At 48.3% G+C, this 19,070-nt stretch overlaps 2 protein-coding genes across 2 annotated transcripts in view; one reads left to right on the forward strand and one right to left on the reverse strand.

The window, feature by feature from the left end:
* nherf1b (NHERF family PDZ scaffold protein 1b) overlaps window positions 1-7,921 on the forward strand; it is a 92,734-nt gene extending 84,813 nt beyond the window's left edge. Inside the window, exons 5-6 of the mRNA XM_069929382.1 lie at window positions 4,346-4,456; window positions 4,957-7,921. Of these exons, the coding sequence (XP_069785483.1) occupies window positions 4,346-4,456; window positions 4,957-5,112 (267 nt within the window). The 3' untranslated portion in view covers window positions 5,113-7,921. The remainder of the gene's footprint in view (window positions 1-4,345; window positions 4,457-4,956) is intronic.
* Window positions 1-19,070, reverse strand: part of mycbpap (mycbp associated protein) — a 163,077-nt gene that overhangs the window by 26,704 nt on the left and 117,303 nt on the right. The window lies entirely within an intron of this gene.

Consider the following 19,070-nt stretch of genomic DNA (forward strand, 5'->3'; position numbering starts at 1 on the left):
GGGCTTTCCACCACTGAGCTAAATTTTACCATTCAAGTGATCAGTGTCTTGACATGATCCCCCCCCACCATTGATACTTGCCCACCCCTCTATATCCAACGATATCTCTGCACTCAACAAACATTTAGTCTTTCCCCTCAATTCATTTCAGAAATTCCTTTGTCTTTATCCCAGTTAACACTAGAATAATATTCCCCCAACATCACCAGTCTGTTGGCCTGCACATCTCTGTAATTCCTACGCTGATTAATTCTGTGGTCTGTCTCTGCGAATGAAACAGATTTGCTGGAGGAACTCAGCAGTTGAGCACCATCAGTGGAACAGAATGGTCAGCGTTTCAAGTCAGAATAATTTCTCGAGATTCTTTCCCCTCTGCCACCCCCCCCCCCCCCCCATTCTTGCTTCCTCATATCAGATTCCAGCACCGAAAGCCTTTGTCTTTGATCCCCTCTGACGTCTTCCTCCATTTGACCCCTCTGACCTTTGTCAGGCATCTACCACTCCTCTGCCTCTGTTCATGTTTCACCAGTCCCACAAAGTGCTCCGTACCACCCACCCACCCTGTCCTCTTTACTTCATTTTCCCAGGCTTGATAAAGGGCTCTGACCCAAAACAGGATCCGATAGTCATGGATGTTGTATGACCCACTGAGTTCCTCCAGCAGATTGTGTTCAGCTCTAGTTGCCAGCGATGGCAGTCCCCTGTGTGTTCTGTGTTCTCTATTATTTGTTAATATTTTTTATTCTTTATAATAATGTGAGATGAATGCCTGCACTGTGACGCTGCCGCCAAACACTGAATTTCATAACTGCTTCATGACAATATATTCTGATTCTGTCTCTCTCATCATAGAGAACTCCTGTCTTCTCAAAATGGACCAGTTCACTCTTTCTCTCTATTCTGCTTTTACTGACTGCTTCTCCTCCTCCCCCCCCCCCCCCCCCCCCTCCATGCAATCCATTTCCCCCACCAGGGTCCTATCCCCTTCAGCAGGCTCCATGCTAAGACACTGCCTGATCATTCCTGTCCTACCTGCCCACTCGGAACCTGCCAGGTGAGTTACATATCAGAGATCTCTTGAAGAGAGCTCAGGCTACAGAAGAGGAATCGCTTGAGATCTTAAAATGCATTAATATCAATAAGTCCTAGGCCCAGATTGTGTATGCCAAGACATTGTGTAAGCTTGGGAGGAAATTTGCCAGAAGCTGGAGACTGGCTAATGCTGTGACTGTATTTACAAAAGGGACAACAGGCCAGTGAACTTAATGTCAGTGCAGGTACACAGTCCTTTATCCGGACATCTAACATCCGGAAAGCTCCAAAATCCGGCAAGTGGGGAGAGAGGTGGCAGCGTGAGTCGGGTGGGCAAGTGGGAGGGAGATGGCAGCATGAATCGGGTGGGCTTAAATCTGGCTTTCCAAAATCCGAAATTCAGAAAACACTGTCCCCCAAGGGTTTTGGATAAAGGATTGTGTACCTGTAGGGGGTAGGTTACCTGGAGGGGATCCTCAGACACAAGATGCACTTGTTTTGGAAAAGGCAAGAGCGGATTATAGATTTGGTTTTCTAATTCAAGAATTTGATGCTAGAGATCTGCAGTGTCCACTGATGTTTGTCATCTACATTAACTACTTTGATGACAATGTAGTTAGTTTGAGGATGAGACCAACATTTGTGGTCTAGTGGATAGTGAAGACAGTTGTAAGATGACAACAGGATTTGGGAAAGTGGGTCAAGGAATGGCAAATGGAATTTAGAACCATGGGACATGACAACACTGAAGCAGGTTCTTCAGCTCATATCATCCATGCCAACCTAATCCAATAGTCCTCCATACCCCTTCCATCCATGTACCTATCCACTCTTAAATGTTGAAATCGAGCTGGCAGCTCGTTCCATTCTCACTACCCTCTGAGTGAAGAGGTTCTTCCTAAAATTCCCCTTAAACAGTTCACCTTTCACCCTTAACCCATGTCCTCTTTTTCTTATCTCATCTTGCAAGGTTGGCGTAGCAGTTAGCACAATGCTTTTACAGCGCCAACAATAAGGACTGGACAGGGTTCAAATCCTGTGTTGTCTGTAAGAAGTTTGTATGCTCTCCCCGTGTCTGCATGGGTTTTTTCACGGGGCTCCGGTTTCCTCCCATCGTTCCAAACGTACGGGGGGGGGGAAGGTTTAGGTTAATGGGGTATAAATTGGGTGACGCTGGACCGTAGGCCGTAATGGACTGTTACTGTGCTGTATGTGTATCTAACCTCAGTAGAAAAAGTCTGCTTGTATTTACCTTATTTACTTATACCCGTCATATATGTTTACACCTCAATCAAATCTCATCTCAGGGAATAAAGTCCTAACCTCCTTTAAATCTTATTGATATTTTTTCCCGTAGATAGGGGACAAAAACTGCACACAATACTCCAAATTTGGCCTCACCAATGCCTTATACAAGTTCACCATAATATCCCAACTCCTGTACTCAATACTTTGATTTATGAACCTTAACGTGTCAAAGAACATTTAATTCAGACAAGTGGGTGGAGTTGCTCTGTGGTAGATTAAACCGGGGCAAGATTAACTCGAAGAATGGTAGGGCCCTGGAGAGTGTTGTAGAATATTCTTTCCTACAGCTGGGTGACGAGAACTGTGCATAATGCTCAATGAGTGGTTCTAGCAATGGATCATACCATTGTGAATTGTCCCTTCTCCTGTACTCAATACTCCAATGAAGCCAAGCATGATAGACAGCTTCTTCACCATCTGTCTACCTGTTTCGCTTCCATGGAACAAAGTATCTGTTTTCTCTCTCTTCCCCCACCAATCCCTCCATCGAAGAATCTTTTTAAACATTATTAATTCTATGATTCCCCCACCTCCAAATATCAAACACTCTCCATGTAATAAAAAATGTCATCCCCCAAATCCCCTTTAAAACTCCTTTCTCTCAATTTATACCTCAGCCCTTGATACCCCGACAACACGTGAAAGAGTCTGATCATCTGCCCTATCAATGTCTCATCATCTTCTATACTTTCTCAGCCTCCTTTGCTCCAGGGAACACAAGCCCACCCTATCCTATCTCTCCCCACAAGTATAGTCCCCAACCCAAGCAAAGACCGTGCAGCCACATGCTTCCTATGGGGTGGAGACCAGAAGGGCACACAACTCTGCAAGTGTGGTCCAACCAGTATCTACAAAGAGGCAGCATCACATTTCAATACTTGTCCTCTCTGCCCTGACCTTGGAAGGTCAGTGTGCCACATGCTTTCTTCACCACCCTCTCTACCTGCCTTCCTCTTTAGGGGATCCATGGACTTGAACCCTGGGTCTCTCAATTCATCCACATTCTTTTTACAGTAAATACCCAACTATTCCCAAAACACATCTCACACTCACCTGGTTAATATCCGCTTGCTTCCACTCAGCTCAGCTCTCAGTCCTGCTGTAGCCTGGGCAACTGTGCTCCCATCCATAGAACATTACAGCACAGAAAACAGGCCCTTCTAGTCTGTGCTGAACTATTTTTGCCTAATCCCAGCGACCTGCATCCTGTTCATACTCCCCATACCTCTCCCATCCATGCATCTGTCCAAACTATTCTAAAATGTTAAAATTGAGCCCACATTCACCACTTCAGATGGCAGCTCATTCTACACTCCTGCCACTCTCTGTGTGAAGTTCCCCCTAAACTTTTCCTTTTTCACCCTTGCCCCAAGTCCTCTGGTTTGTAACTCACCTACTTGCAATTACTCTGTCTGTCCCTCTCATAATTTTAAATACCGCTATCAAATCTCCGCTCATTCTTCTACGCTCAAGGGAATAAAGTCCTAATCTGTTTAACCTTTCCTTGTAACTCAGTCCCTGAAGTCTCAGCAACATCCCAGTTAACCTACTCTGCACTCTTTCAATCTTATTGATATCTTTCCTGTAGTTAGGTGACCAAAACTGCCCACAATACACCGATCCACATTCCCTCCGGCCATTGTGTCCCATGGACATTCTCCGATCCACGTTCCCATCGGTTGCTCTGTCCTGTGGGCTCTCTCCGATCCACGACCCCATCGGTCGCTCTGTCCTGTGGGCTCTCTCCGATCCACAACCCCATCGGTCGCTCTGTCCTGTGGACTCTCTCCGATCCACGACCCCATCGGTCGCTCTGTCCTGTGGGCTCTCTCCGATCCACGACCCCATCGGTCGCTCTGTCCTGTGGACTCTCTCCGATCCACGACCTCATCAGTCGCTCTGTCCTGTGGATTCTCTCCGATCCACGTCCCCATTGGTCACTGCATCATATTGCAGTTTATTCTTGCTTCCTGCAAAGTGAGTTGATTTTTCTTCCATCTGACAGGCCAATGGGAGTGTGACAGTGTCACCCACATCTGCATCATCTTCGACTTCATCTTCCACACCCTCGACCCCCACATCTCCAGACCGGGAGGCAGCCAGTCACGTGGGAGAGGTAGGGAGTCACCCTCACAATCTCTGGCTTCTTCATGAGTCACAGGGTCCTCCAAGCTACTTGACCCAGGTGGAGAGTAGAATGTGAGGGTGCTGTAATCCTCTTAGATGTACTATTGGCTGGGACATACCTAGTCTGGGCCAGTACACAAACACTGGCCAGGGCTGGCCTGTACAAAGGGCCTTGTGAAGGGGCAACGAGGGGTGTGGGGCTGTGGTTGGGGAACTGTGTGTGGGGGGGGGTGGGGGGTGGGGGCAGGGCAAGGAGGCAGTGAGGAAGGAACAGAGGGAGAGATGGTGAGGATTGGGGCAATGAGGAGGGAAGGGCAATAAAAGTGGGCAGTGAAGGGAACTGAAGGGCAGTGAGGTACAAACTGAGGGGGGCAGTGAGGAGGGGGGCTTGGGGGCAATGGAGGGGGTACGGCAATCGAGAGTGGGTAGTGAGGGTGTGGTTTCTCCAAGGTGGGGAGGGGCAGGCTGACTGTTTGTATGTGTGTGCAGCCCCTGGATAGAGATAAGATGGTGGTCACCGAGTCAGGCCTGAACCTCAGCACGTCTGCAGCGGCAGCGAAGGAGAAAGTCCACTCGAAGCGACTGAGCAAAAGAGCCCCACCGATGGACTGGAGCCGGAAAAATGAGGTGTTCAGCAACCTGTAGATCTGCCACAGGCCCCTCTCCCTGCGAGGACCCCAATCAGCTGCTCACTGAGTTCCCAGGCCCTTCCTGTCTGATCCAGTGCGGTCTGAAATGGCTGCTCCATGATTTGTTCCCACACCCACCCCCTCTTAGACAGCCCCACCAGCCCAGACCATATACCCAGGCCCCACTGCATATCACATCCAGGTCTGTGTAATCAGTCACTGGTGTTATCTGTGTGAATCTGAACTGTGTAACTAGGCCTGAGTGTATAGGGTCCGACATTCATCTGGACTGGAACCATCTCCCTGACAACTGGGAAGGTGGGGGAATGGGGGGAGACTGAGGGGGGTGGAGCAGTGAGTGGTGGGGGGAGGGTTGGGGAGAGAATGAGGGGAGTATGGGGGGGAATGAGGAGAGGGTGGGGATGTGAGGGCAGTGGAGGAAGGGAGTGAGGGGAGGGTGGGGGTGGGGCAGTACAGTGGGGCTCTAAGCATGAAAACTGATGGGGTTTGCGACCGATGCACTACCTTCCCGTTGCTAGATCCTGCTGCAGCTTGCGGAAGGTTAGTTGCAGTGCAACCTCCCTGCCCACTGCAATAAGGAAGTGGGTTCATCAGTAAAGAGTTCAGTTCTGTTGCAGCTTAGACTTCAGTGAGAGGTGATGGATGTTGAACAGACCACCTGAATGTTGCAGTGCAAGCTCCCCCCCCCACCCTTCAGTGGTGACTGACCATTCTTGTGGCCCAGGCCTGACCTTCCATGCATCCGACCAACAGTGCAGCCTTACATCCTCTAGTCATGAGGTGACTTTTCAGCTATTCCCTATCAAGGCATTACTGGAGGTGTTAAACAAAAACAAAATCTCCTGATGCTGAGTTAAAGTGCAATGCACAAACATGCTGGAGAAACTCAGCAGGTCACACAGCATCCATGAGAAGTAAAGGGAAACCAATGTTAGGTTTGATAGAGGGCCCAGGTTCCTTACCCTTTACGTGGATGTTGCGTGACCTGCTGAGTTTCTCCAGCATGTTTGTGTGCTGCAGGTCTGACTTCTTCATTTCCAATGCAGCAAGTCTGACCAATCACTGGGATCTCACTGCTTCCTTCCACCAGTACTCTCTGCTCCCGCACTGTCCCAATTGTAATTGACCCTTTGAATTTCCCTTTCCCAAGTGAACTTCATGTGAAATTCCCCTCTTACACATTCCTTATGATCACTGATTTATATTTGCTTCCAATTCTGGCACCTTTACTTGGGGCACTTCAAATCTCCTTTACAAACACCAGCAAGTGTCAGAGTTCAGTGCCTATGATCGTAAATGAGGCTTGTATTCGGAGTGCAAGAAACAGCCCCATCTGGCACTTCCCCACTGAATGGTCAGAGAGGTCTGGGAACAGCGTGAGCTTCTGCTTTATTCTCATCTCCCATCAACACTGAAATGTGCCATTTAGTCTAATTAACCCGCTGGGTGAAGATGAAGGAGTTGGTGAATGAACACTAGTCCAATTAACAATGTTCCCTTCCCTCAACAAATCTTGCCTCTGGCTGATCTGTACTTCGAACAGGACATCCTTTTGATGGCAGGACATAAAGAGAGTCCTTGTTCATTGGTTTTATATTCCTGTATTTTGTTAACTCCTTCCACTCTGCATACAATACTTGCTCAGGACATTGACTAGATTGTACAATGGGGTCTGGAGCAGCTGTTTAAAATTTGCTTTTATTTGTCACCAGTAAGTTAGGATCTAAAAAAACTTAATGAATTTGAAAATCTTAAGTTCTGAGCTTAACATATTTACATCGAAAGGGGTTTATGATCTATTGTTAATTTAGTTTAGTGAAAGCTGGGACATAAAATGTAAGAGCTGCAGAGTGAGATGAGGTGTTACTGAATGGTCAGGGATTTGTGTCCAGTTCTCCCAGCATTAGAGAATGAGAAAGTGGTTTTGGTTAGTCAATGTAGTCTCTAAGTCTAAAAGGTGACACTTGAGAGGCTCTGGGAGGGTCAGGTATGACCCAGTGCACTATTCTGGCACTGCCTGTCTGTGCTGGTTTAACATTTGAGGAGATCTGCCTCGAACTTGGATAATAGGGACTGGAATAAATAGGAAGGACCTACTTGTCCCAACAGAGGGTGGGAAAGCAGGACTGGACATTGGAAGAATTGGGAGTAGGATTGAATTGGAGATGAGGAGAGGCTTTTTACCCAGCCAGTGCTGGGGGTCTCAAGGTCACTGCCTAGAAGGAGCAGAAAACCCCATCACATTTAACCAGCACTGGGCAAACCTGAGTAGCAAACCATGATAGGAGAGAAGGGGGTTCTTTTTCAACATGGTGGGCTGAGAAGCTTCCTCCTGGCTCATAATTCCATGATTCTTTCCAATACCTTGAAGACAAGGTGTTTCTGAGATTCCCAATCAAACTCATTGATCATCTTCAGCAGTGTGAATGATCCCTGGACTGTGGGGGGGATGGAGTTATAATCTATTTTCAAATGGATCTACTGATGCCATTTCTTTCCCCCTTTATGTTTGACTCACGATGAGAATGTAAGCAGTTTGTTTTTATCAGTGACTTGGAGAGGGTGCTGACAGAAATGTGGGGTCGCCATTGGCTCCTGACAGTGGACCATTGCTCACGCAGGGTCAGGTGGTTGCACTGGTGTGAGAGGGGCATGGCTCCTGTGTGCGCTGGGAAGGAGGTTCATGTGCTTAGTCCATGTGAGGTCGCCCAGAGTGACTACTGACCAAATTAAGCATTTGTAATTTTTAGAAACTATATTTTTATCATTGTGTGTAAATTTTATGAAATAAAAGTTAAGAATCAGTTTCTCTGTTGCTTTAATCACTTGGTTAACAGGACGTGTGATCCAGGAGTGTGACCTGGCCTTCTGACCCTACACCCACACAATGGCTGCATCCTTCTGTGGAGAAGGACCCTTACATTTGTCTCCATACACTGAGCAAATCCACATTCTGCAAAGTGATGGATGACTGACCACTCCACCACAGTCATCTCGAGTCGATGTGTGTTGTAGGTGATATTCTGGTTGTACAGGAAGGATCTGACTGGGAGGGATGAGGCATTCCACCAGATTACCTTGACAGTCCACTTAGGGAATCACCCCACTGTATCCATAGAGTCCTCGTCTCTCACAGTCTGCAGGTGTGTGCTGACTTCTGCCTGATGGACTTGTGGGCACAGATGTTTGTCGGGTGGGTGGGGAGAGAATGGGGGATTCATAACGAATAGGTGGTGTGGCATTTTCCAGCTGATAGGGACATTGCACAGCAACAGGGCCAGGCTGATCCTTGGCAACACCTGGGTCAGGTAGAACCTCAAGACATTAGTGGCACTTGGGGCCCTCGTACTTTGGTTCAATACATAGCTTGATGCAGCCACACATAAAGGGGGCCTTGAGGATGAGGGCCACATTGGGTATGCCCTTTCCCCTTCCCCCGCTGTCTGGTGACGACTTTATTTTTTGATCCCCTTGTCAACTGGATGCCTGCTCTGGTGACCACCAGGGTTGAGGTGCAGGGGATGAGTTACACCACTACCAAGAGCACCTGGCACTGACCAGGTTCTTCCCTGTTGAGAGGGAGCGCTGTGCCCCCACTAGACCAAATTTCTGGTGAGCATAGCGATCCGCTCCGACGAATTCTTGTTGCATGCTTCGGACCCTTTGAACCAGATCCCCATCAGCTTCAAGTAGTCAGAGCTGACAACCATTTACTGAGGAGCATTGCCTCACTCTTTGGTTTATCCTGACATCCGATGCATACTCAAATTGGCAGTTGATGCTGATCCCTCTACCGACCAATTGTGTGTCTGAACAGATGATGTTGACATCGATCATGGACAGGGAGGCTTTGACTTGAGTGCATTTGCTTGCCCGGCAACATCACTCCTCTTATGCCCTCATCCTTTCTAGTTCATTCATCAAAGGGTTCTATGCAGCACACAAATAAGACTGGAGAGAGCGGGCAGCCTTTCCCGACTAGACTTGATGGGGAAGATATCCATTTCTCACCCATCAATTTGGACTGCACTACAGATGTCAGTGTCAAGCAGTTTAATCCAACTTTAGATTCTCTTCCCAAACCCCATTTTGGAGAGCACGTCCATCATGTACGTGTGTGATATCTGGTTGAAAGACTTCTGGTCTAAGCTGACCAGGTAGGTGTCCACCCCACCCCCTGTCCTGGACTTAAGCGATGATCTTGGAGGACTCAGAGGAGAATAGCTTAACTTACTGACCCTTTACCTCTGAGTTCCTCCCTCTCGACTGCAGGAGGAGATGATGCAGGTCAGTCTGAAATTGGCTCAGTTCCCTCTGTCTTCGATGTCCTTCACCTCAAATTTTCCTGATAAAGAGATCCCAGGAAAACAGGAAACCTTTGCTCCAGTTCTTCACTGCCTCCTCACGGGGTTTTGTCCTGAGGAGTTTGCTGCCACAGCTGTCCTCATGAGATTGGCAGAGGTTTGCTTTCTGCTGGAAAATGAATACCAGCATGAATACACCCCGGCATCATCAGGCCAGCTCACATCAGAGCATCTCTTCCATTCTGATAGTCCTCCCAGGTATCTTTCCTTTTTGTCTGGAGGCTACAGCTTCTCACGTATCCAGTTGATTAGCTCATAGTGGATGAACTACCCTTGATCTTAGCCAAAAGGCTGAGAAACATTGTGAGGTTCCACACATGGGTGATTCTTCATGAGTTGTTTTCACAGACCCTTGGTACATCAGGAGTTTGTAGAGGTGGGAGCAAGGGAATCCAAAATTGACCAGTTGGTGAGGTGTTGACCCAAATTTGTCTGGTTGACAAGATGGTAGCCCAAAGTTGTCCATTGGTGAGGATTCAACTCAGTTGACCATTTGGCAAGGTGTTAACCCAAAGCTGTCTGGTTGGCAAGGTGTGTGTTGGGAAACAGTCTCTCTACTCCACCTAGTGGGAGCACAAGGAAGCACACAGCTTGTCCTTCCCTTCAACCACCTCATTAACCAGTCAGTGACAGATAGCCTATTGCTGATGTGTGATGGCCCAGCCTTGTTTGCATCAGTCAGGATCACCTTACACTGCACCCACTGCCTTGCTAGAGATTACAGTTTACCTGAGATCCACTTTGAGGTTTCCCCCTCCATATTCCTGGATGGCTGAACAAGGGGAGGAAGTTGGTTAGTGAGGAAGTTGCTGGGGAAGGCGAGCCTTTAGGCTTGATCTGCACACAGCCTAATGGAGACAGAATTCACTGGGGAGATCTGTCGGTTGTAAATGTACAAGCACACTCTAGCCTGGCCACTGCTCCCTTTGCTCTTGTCCTGCTCTCCATGTCTACCACCCACCCACCCAACTTTTTCACTGGTTTGGGGAGCTGCTTCTGTGTTGAGGTGGATTCCAGATTACAGACTGGTTTAAGTTGGGCCAGTCTGGCTGAGCACCAGGATCCCTGAGCCAGTGTACAGTACCCACCCCCTTGCCATACCCTGCTAGGCTGCAGGGAGGTCACACTGGGGTCCAACTTAGCACACATTTTTTTGAACTATGTTGGAGGTACCAGTCCTATCACTGATGAATCAGTGAGCGTGGCTGGGCTCACCGGAAATGGTTGGCAGTACAGCGGAGTTCGAGCGTGTGCTGCGAGTCACCGCAGCTGGAATCTGAGATCACCACTGACCAGTGCAGCACCACAGTGGGCGTGGGAGGGGTAAATGGGCAGTAAGGGTGGGTAGTTGCCCCACTCGCCACCCTCTGGTTCTCAGCCTTCCTCCCTCCCCCACCCAAAACGAAGAAGGGTTCTGAAGACCCCAATGAAGAGGGATTAAGGCCTTGGTTGGAGCCACCGTCACACAGCGACAGGCCTTTCGTCCCACCAAAGTGACCCACTCTCAGTCGTTCCTCCTACTGCATTTGGCCCAGATCTTGATCTGTTTGTGTTTCTGCAGGTTTTACACAGAGGACTGGAGAATGCTATTTTGTCAGATTCTACTTGTACAATCAGATGGCAATAAACTTGACTTAAACCCATCTGATCTACCTGTTTCATGCACACACCACCCTCTGTTTTTTTTTAAAAAAACACAACCCCTTAGATTCCTGTTAAATCTCACACCCCACTTTAAACCTCTGTCCTCTTGTTACCAATTCCCCTTCTCTGGGCAAAACACTCTATGAGTGCAGTAAAGATTTACAAGGGTGTTGCCAGGTCTTCAGGAGTTGAGTTGCAGGGAAAAATTAGACAGGTTGAGACTTTATTCCTTGGAGCAAAGAAGAGGGGAGATTTCTGTCCTTGGTAAACTTGTACCTTTCACTTTGTTCATTTTAGATTGGTCACAGTGTTTGAGCTACTGAAAGAAAATAGACACCCACACCGAGAGCAGTTCAGTTTATACAAATGTTTATTACAAATTCAAAAGCTGATTTCAAACTACAATATGCAAGCCCTTCCCAATTATACTTATCAATGCCTGGACTGGTCCCAACTGCTGAAGCGAGGCAATGACCGCACACTTGTAATAGGTTGTCGGGTGCCGGTAGCAGCTTCTCCACCTCCCCCGACGGGGACGTTAGCTGGACTCTAGAAGTTCTTCTTGCTGAGAGACGTCTCCACCCCTCAGAGAGTCTTCACTTAAGCAGTGGCTTATATTACCCAAAATATTGTTTACTCATAGCTTATCTCTTTGAATAAATGATTTAATTATCTTCAAGGTCTCCTGACAGACTGCAACCAACAAAAGACAACTGCATCTCTGGGCCTCATGGTGTAAATTAGATTATGTCTTCTGATGCAACTGCACCCCTTCTTGCATAAGCTGGTCTAAATCCTCCATTACATTCCACCCCTTGGTCGCAGCCTGTCACTTACGAGACCTAACAAGCATTTGAGTACAGAAGGAGCGAAGAAGAGAAACTAAAACTATAATAAACACAAGAATAAGCAATGATGCGAGCAACCAACGGAGAATATTGTGGCCCAATCCCTTAAATGTACCAGTTAACCATGAAAAAGAATTCCAATCAAGGCTCAAACTATCCTTGTGGGCCACAATACCCAGACACTGAAGCTCATGAACAGATTTTGAAACATGCTGAACAATATCAGATGTATTAGTGGATACATTGGGCCGTGGCCCCACGGGCAACTCCCTCGGAATGTCCTCAACATTATAAATCCAATTGCTAGCATCAAAGCAGCTGTTAAGCCAGATCAGCAGGAGTGCAATACGGAGGACCTGGAACAAAAAAGCCTGACGTATGTCACTCACGATGCCGTAAGCGTTCAGTATTTAAACAAACTAAATCATCCTGTCCCTCAATAGCTACCCACCGAGTGTTACCCTGGGCAGGTGTCACTATTTCCCCTTTTACAGGAGGGCCACTACTTGGTGGTGCCACCCATACCTTTTGACCGGCATTTTCTAGCTCGGGAATGGGGGGCAATGACTTTTTCGTCTGGAATATGCTGTAGTTCAGAAACGTGAAGAAGTCGGAGGAAAGGTGTACCTCCCTTTAAAGGGCGATGATTCAAATTGTCGACTGCCTGCTGCAGCACATGACACCACCCCTTCAGGGTCCCCAGTGGTGTTAACAAATGAATTTGTTCCATCAGTAAGCCATTCATTCGTTCAACTAATCCGGCAGCCTGCAGGTAATAAGGAATATGGTGGACTCATAAAATACTGTTGTTAGCTGCCCAATCACAGATTGCCTTCCCGGAGAAGTGCGAGCCATTATCAGACTGAATTTCCTCTGGTACATCATAACGAGAAATTAAATGGTTTAGTCCTTGGATAGTGCTAGCTTGGTCAGTAGTCTTGGTGGGAAAAGCAAAAACCAGGCCTGAAAAGGTGTCACCCATTACTAGGATGTAACATTTACCCATACAGTTGGCATAGGGCCTATGTAATCAATTTGCCAGACTGCAGCTGAGCGAGTTCCCTGTCTTATTTGGCCATGCGGACCAGGAGGAATTGTGTGGGACTTCACAAGCTGGCATGCTGGGCATGTCTGCATGACCATGTGGACATTGTCCTGATGGATGGGTAAGGCATGTGTACGGGCCCACATAGCTGATCCCTTCTCCCCCAAATGACCACTCTATTCGTGTGCCCATCGAGCCAGGGGAACGGTATCGGCGTGGCTGATAGTGGCAAGCTGATCTGCTACTGTATTATGTTGTGCCATGTTCGTCATCGCATTGGTATGGGCATCAATGTGATATACAGTTATCTCACGATGATGGGAAGCATCCCACAACAGCTGCCACAACTGTTTGCCCCATACTGGGCGGTCATGTACCAGCCAGTCATTCTTTTGCCAATCAGGCATCCATACCACTAGTCCATTAGCCATAGCCCAGGAATCAGTAAACAGCCAAAGAGGGCTATCATAGGAGTCTAATGGTAAAGTGACCACCTTCAACTCAGCATACCGACTGGAACCACCATCCCCCTCCTCCAATAGTGAGTTCCTGACCTGGGATGGTATAATAGAAGATTCTAACTTGTTTTTTTCTTAATTTGCAGCTCTTGGTTCTGCAGGACTGAGAACCTGCTTGTGTTTTAGAATCAGCAGACATAAGCTAAATTCCACCGAGGGGCCAGAGATGCAGTTATCTGACGAAAGGACATCTCTGTACCAAGAACATTTAATCTTCCTGCTTGTTTTGGTCACAGACTGTCAGAGGCCTAGCCTTGATGCAAAACGAACCATTGTTTTCAAAGTGATAAGCTGAAAATTATGTTATTCGATAGAAACCTAGCATGCTAGCTTGCTTGCTTATCTTTCTTGCTGTGTTGGGAATAGGTGCTTTGGTAAGCAGTTTTTGGGTAATATAAGTCATGGTCGCGCTGCTGAAGTGAGAGACTCTCCGAGAGGTGGCAACATCTCTCAGCAAGAAGAACTTATAGTGTCCAGCCAACGTCCCGGTCGGGGGAGATGGAGAAGCTGCTACTGGCGCCCTGACAACCTACTACAAGTGTGCAGTCGTTGCCTCGCTTCAGCAGTTGGGACCAGTCCAAGCGTTGATAAGTATAGTTGGGAAGGGCTTGCATATTGTAGTGTGAAATCAACTTTTGAATTTGTAATAAACATTTGTATAATCTGAACTGCTCTCGGTGTGTGTGTCTATTTTCTTTCGGTAGCTCAAACACTGTGACCAATCTAAAATGAACAAAGTGAGAGGTATAAGTTTACCCAAGACAATTGGTGCTGCGAGCAGGATTGGTCTTAAGATGTTTCGCCGAAAGAAAGAGGTGAGCCCTGAGCAGTTCTTGATTCCAGGATGGACTTCCAAAGATGGTGGTTTTGGCATGTTGGCCAATACCCTGTCTTTGTTGGGACCACCCATTCATTGGGATGAGAAGTTAGACCCATCAAGTGCACCTGTGGGAGAGCGGGTTGCCACTCTCCTTCGAGAAAATAAATTTCCTGATAAAAAGGGGACGCTGATGAATGGTTTTTTGTTGCTGGCCACAGCCTTACGCCACTCCATTCAGTTCAAAGAGAAGTAGAATCTCAGCACAAGAGAGAGCAATTAGAGGAGGAGCTAGAAGCCATGTGACAATGCTGTTCCATGATGAGCGAGATTGTTCGCACCAGTCAGGACAGAGCCAAAGAATGGGAAGATATGTATGTCCAAACAATCTGCCGTAATATTAAACTCCGGCAGCAGATCTATGCAGATAAGGAAAGGCATGGAGTAGAACCCGATCCATATTGTATTCGTGCCATGATAAGGAATGGCGACGATCCTGATGTAATTGAGGATTGGGATGGGAATATCTGGAATCACAATGGTAATAATGCAGATACTCCTCAGCATGTGCCTAACATACTACCCGCTCCACCTGTTGTTCACACCTGCCCCATAAGGCAGCAGACTTCCCAAACAGACAGAAGGGGGGATGATGTAAGGGTAGAGATTGAAGGGATAGATACCCTGGTCTCCCATGTGGATCCAGGGGAAAATACCCAAACCCCTGCTTATGCTCTATGGCCCACCACCTTTACGGGATGGCCTCGCCCTCCTCCCCTAGACTGGGCAAAGGACCCTGTGGGCCAAAGTGGGAGCAGGGGTCAAGATCAGTCAATGATCTGTGACTTCTCTGTAAAAGAAGTGGCTGCCATTGGAGATTGATTTAGGCAAAAGGCAGGAGAAACTCTGGCAGCCTGGCTCCTGCGTGTTTGGGAGCAAGGAGGGGGTAATGTATTTTTAACTCCTGAAGAATTGTTGGGATTAGGAACATTGACTACTGATATCCGGGTCACTGCTGAGCTGCGGGGTCGAGGGAGAGAGGTGGATTACTTACTTACTACTCTAGGGGATGCCCTGCTACGAGTATACCTATCACCAGTAGATTGGGATTTACATTTACAGAACAATTGGGGCACCCCAGAGGAGGGTATAGCAGTAATTTGTCAACAGGCCCTGACCTCTGCCTTGTATGCAGGGTGTTTGAGGCTGTGGGTACATGGGGGGAGCCCTGATGAAGAGATATTCACGGCCGGAATGCATACCAGATAGGTTCGTTCCACCCAACCCACCACACGGGGACTGGTTCTGTCCGTAACTAGTCCGCTATTGGGCACCCTGTGTCTGAGGTGGTGCACGCCTTATCTGGGCTTCGAGAATTAGAGTTGGGAGGTAAAATCCACTCACGTACAACCCAGGTTACATCAGACAAGCAGGATGAAAAGAGAGGGCCTGCTGCTAATAACGGAGCGACAAGAAAGGACCTTTTTCTAACCTTGTTAAAGTTAGGCGTACCTAGAAGTGATATTGATGGGAAACCTACTGCGGTCCTTTATGCCCTTTATAAGAGGAAGGCAGGGGAACATCATCCCCAGCTGTTGAGTCCTCCTGGCCCAGCTGTGTCTTCTGCTCCCACTGCTGCTTCTATCGAGTCGGCTTCTCCTGCTCCAGTTATCCGTGATGAGATACAACAAATGGTTAAAAAGGCTCTTATGGATAATAGTGGCATGTGGGCCTGGAAGCCCCTGAACCTTACTAAAGCATGAAGGTGTGGGCAGGGCTCCCATGTCCACACCATTGAGATACGGCGGATACACGGGGACCCACGGCCCTACATACCGTTAACAATCCATTGGGGTGGGGGTAATGACCGCCAATATTTGGCCTTGGTTGATACGGGTGCGGAGCACTCGGTGATTCCGGGTAACCCCGACCTCTGGACTGGACCGACATTTCGAATAGAGGGGTTGGGAGGAGCGATCACCCTGGCGAAGGAAATAAAAGTCCGTGCCTCGGTGGGTGATGGCCCTTCCCCTGTCTGGTTACATGCCCTGGTGGCTGTCACTGACGAGTGTATCCTGGGTATCAATATGTTGGCCGGTACGGCCCTTAATACTAGCCAAGGGGGATTTGCATTTGGAATTCGGACTATTATAAAAAAACTAGTAGTGGGTCAGGCTAAGTGGGATCCTGTGATGATGCCACCCCCCATGAAACCAGTGTGCATTCCACAATATTGCCTCCCTGGAGGGCAAGAAGAGATTAGTACCACCATCGATGCTTTGCAAGAAGTAGGGGTAGTGAGGCCTGCAACGTCGCCCTTTAATAGCCCTGTTTGGCCGGTCCAGAAGCCGGACGGCTCCCGGAGAATGACAGTTGATTATCGCTTTTTGAACAAACATGCCCCACCACTTGCTTCACCAGTTCCGGACATTGTTACCCTTATTGAAAACATTGCTACTGGGAACTCAGGAACATGGTATGCTGTCAATGGGGGTGTTTCTAGTGAGTGGAGAATTGTGCGGTGATGCGAGGTAATACGAGGTGATGCGCGGTAACACCTAAAATTTTGCCGCACTAGAAACACATCCGGTTGTGGCCGATGCACGGTGATTCGAGTTGCTCCGTCGTCCAACTTTTGAGGTGGTCGATGCGGGGTGATGCGAGGGACGACCTCGCAGTGGAAACACCCCGGGTGACTCACCGGAAGTTGCGATTTTTCACCCGTGGTTTTAAATTGCTCATCAGACTTCCTGGTCACCTCGCATCGCCCTGCATCACCTCGCATTCCTCGCATCACCTCGTATCGCCCTGCATCACTGCGTATTCAATCGCTCGGTAGAAACAGTTCAGGCAGTCCAAAAATGCACGGTGATTCGAGGTGATGCGGGGTGTCCTTAGTATAAACACAGCTATTGATCTCGCTAACGCTTTCTTCAGTATTCTTATAGCTGAGGACTCACAGGATCAGTTCCCCTTTATCTGGAAGGGGGCGCCAGTATACCTTCACCCGCCTCCTTCAGGGTTATGTACACTCTCCCAATATTTGCCACAGCCTAATTGCCTGTGACCTGGAGACGGTGCCAGTATTGCCTTCCCTCGCAATTCACCATTATATTGATGATGTGATGATCCAAGGGGCCACAGAAGAGATGGTACAGGAAGGTTTTGAGAGTGTCCAAGATACCCTGATGCAAAGAGGGTGGGCCATTAAACTCGCCAAGGTACAGGGCCCGTCCCATACAGTTATTTTCTTTGGAATTCAGTGACATGCTGGAGAACAAGTGGTTCCCGATAAAGTTCGCAATAAAATCGCAGACTTGGCCACTCCTACTAACAAAAAAGAGACCCAGCGTTTCCTGGGGTTATTGGGATACTGGCGACGTAATATTCCACACTTGGCATTGCTTTTACGTCCTCTGTATAAGGTTACCCGAAAGAAAACAGACTTTGTATGGGGTGACGATCAGGAAAGTGCGTTCCAGTCCACCAAGCAGGCTATTCTTCAGGACCTGCCCATTGCTCCCCGCATCCCAGATACCCCCTACAAACTACAGGTCTCTGTTACTGATGATGTGGCCTGCTGGAGCCTCTGGCAGAAACAAGAGGGCCGCCGAGTCCTGCTGGGATTCTGGTCACGTACCATGCCTGAGGCTGCCACTCGTTATCCTGCTTTTGAACAATAGTTATTAGCCTGTTACTGGGCCCTGCTGGAGAATGAAAAAATGACAGGTGATGCAGATATTCAATTGCGACCTGCACTTCCAATAATGAATTGGGTTCGGGCTAATGATGCTAATCTAAAGATCGGGCGGGCTCAGCAGTCTTCTATTGTTAAATGGAAGTGGTATATCCAGAGTCGTGCGACCAGAGGGCCTGAAGGGGTGGGCCGCATACACGAACAGGTGGCTGATCTTCCGTCTTGTCATGAGGACGTTGAACCTGCCTCACCCCCTCCTTTACCCCCTTCACCAGTTCAGTGGGGTAAACCATTTGATTTGCTCACTCCAGCAGAACAAGATGATGCCTGGTTTACTGATGGTAGCAGCCGGTGGGTGCAAGGAAAGCAAAAGTGGAAGGTAGTGGCTTACCATCCCAAGTCAGGAACTCACTTATCAGAGGAGGGGGATGGTGGCTCCAGTCAGTATGCTGAGTTGAAGGCAGTCACTTTACCACTAGATCCCCATGATCACTCACTTTGCCTGTTCACTGATTCCTGGGCTTTGGCTAATGGACGTGGTATGGATGCCTGATTGGCAAAGGAATGACTGGATGATACATGACCGCCCAGTATGGGGCAAACAGTTGTGGCAGCTGTTGTGGGATGCTTCCCACCACTGTGAGATAACTGTGTATCACGTTGATGCCCATACCAATCTGGCGACTAACATGGCACAACATAATGCAGTAGCAGATCAGCTTGCCACTATCATCCGTGCTGATACCATCCCCCTGGCTCGATGGGCACATGAACAGAGTGGTCATTTGGGGGAGAAGGGATCAGCTATGTGGGCCCGTACACATGCTTTACCCGTCCATCAGGATGATGTCCGCATGGTCATGCGTACATGCCCAGAATGTCAGCTTGTGAAGTCCCGTACCGTTCCTCCTGGTCCGCATGGCCGAATAAGACGGGGAGCTCGCCCAGCTGCGGTTTGGCAAATTGATTACATAGGTCCCATGCCAGACTGTATGGGTAAACATTACGTCTTAGTAATGG

Source organism: Narcine bancroftii, chromosome 3 (genome assembly GCF_036971445.1).
Source record: "Narcine bancroftii isolate sNarBan1 chromosome 3, sNarBan1.hap1, whole genome shotgun sequence".
NCBI lineage: Eukaryota > Metazoa > Chordata > Chondrichthyes > Torpediniformes > Narcinidae > Narcine > Narcine bancroftii.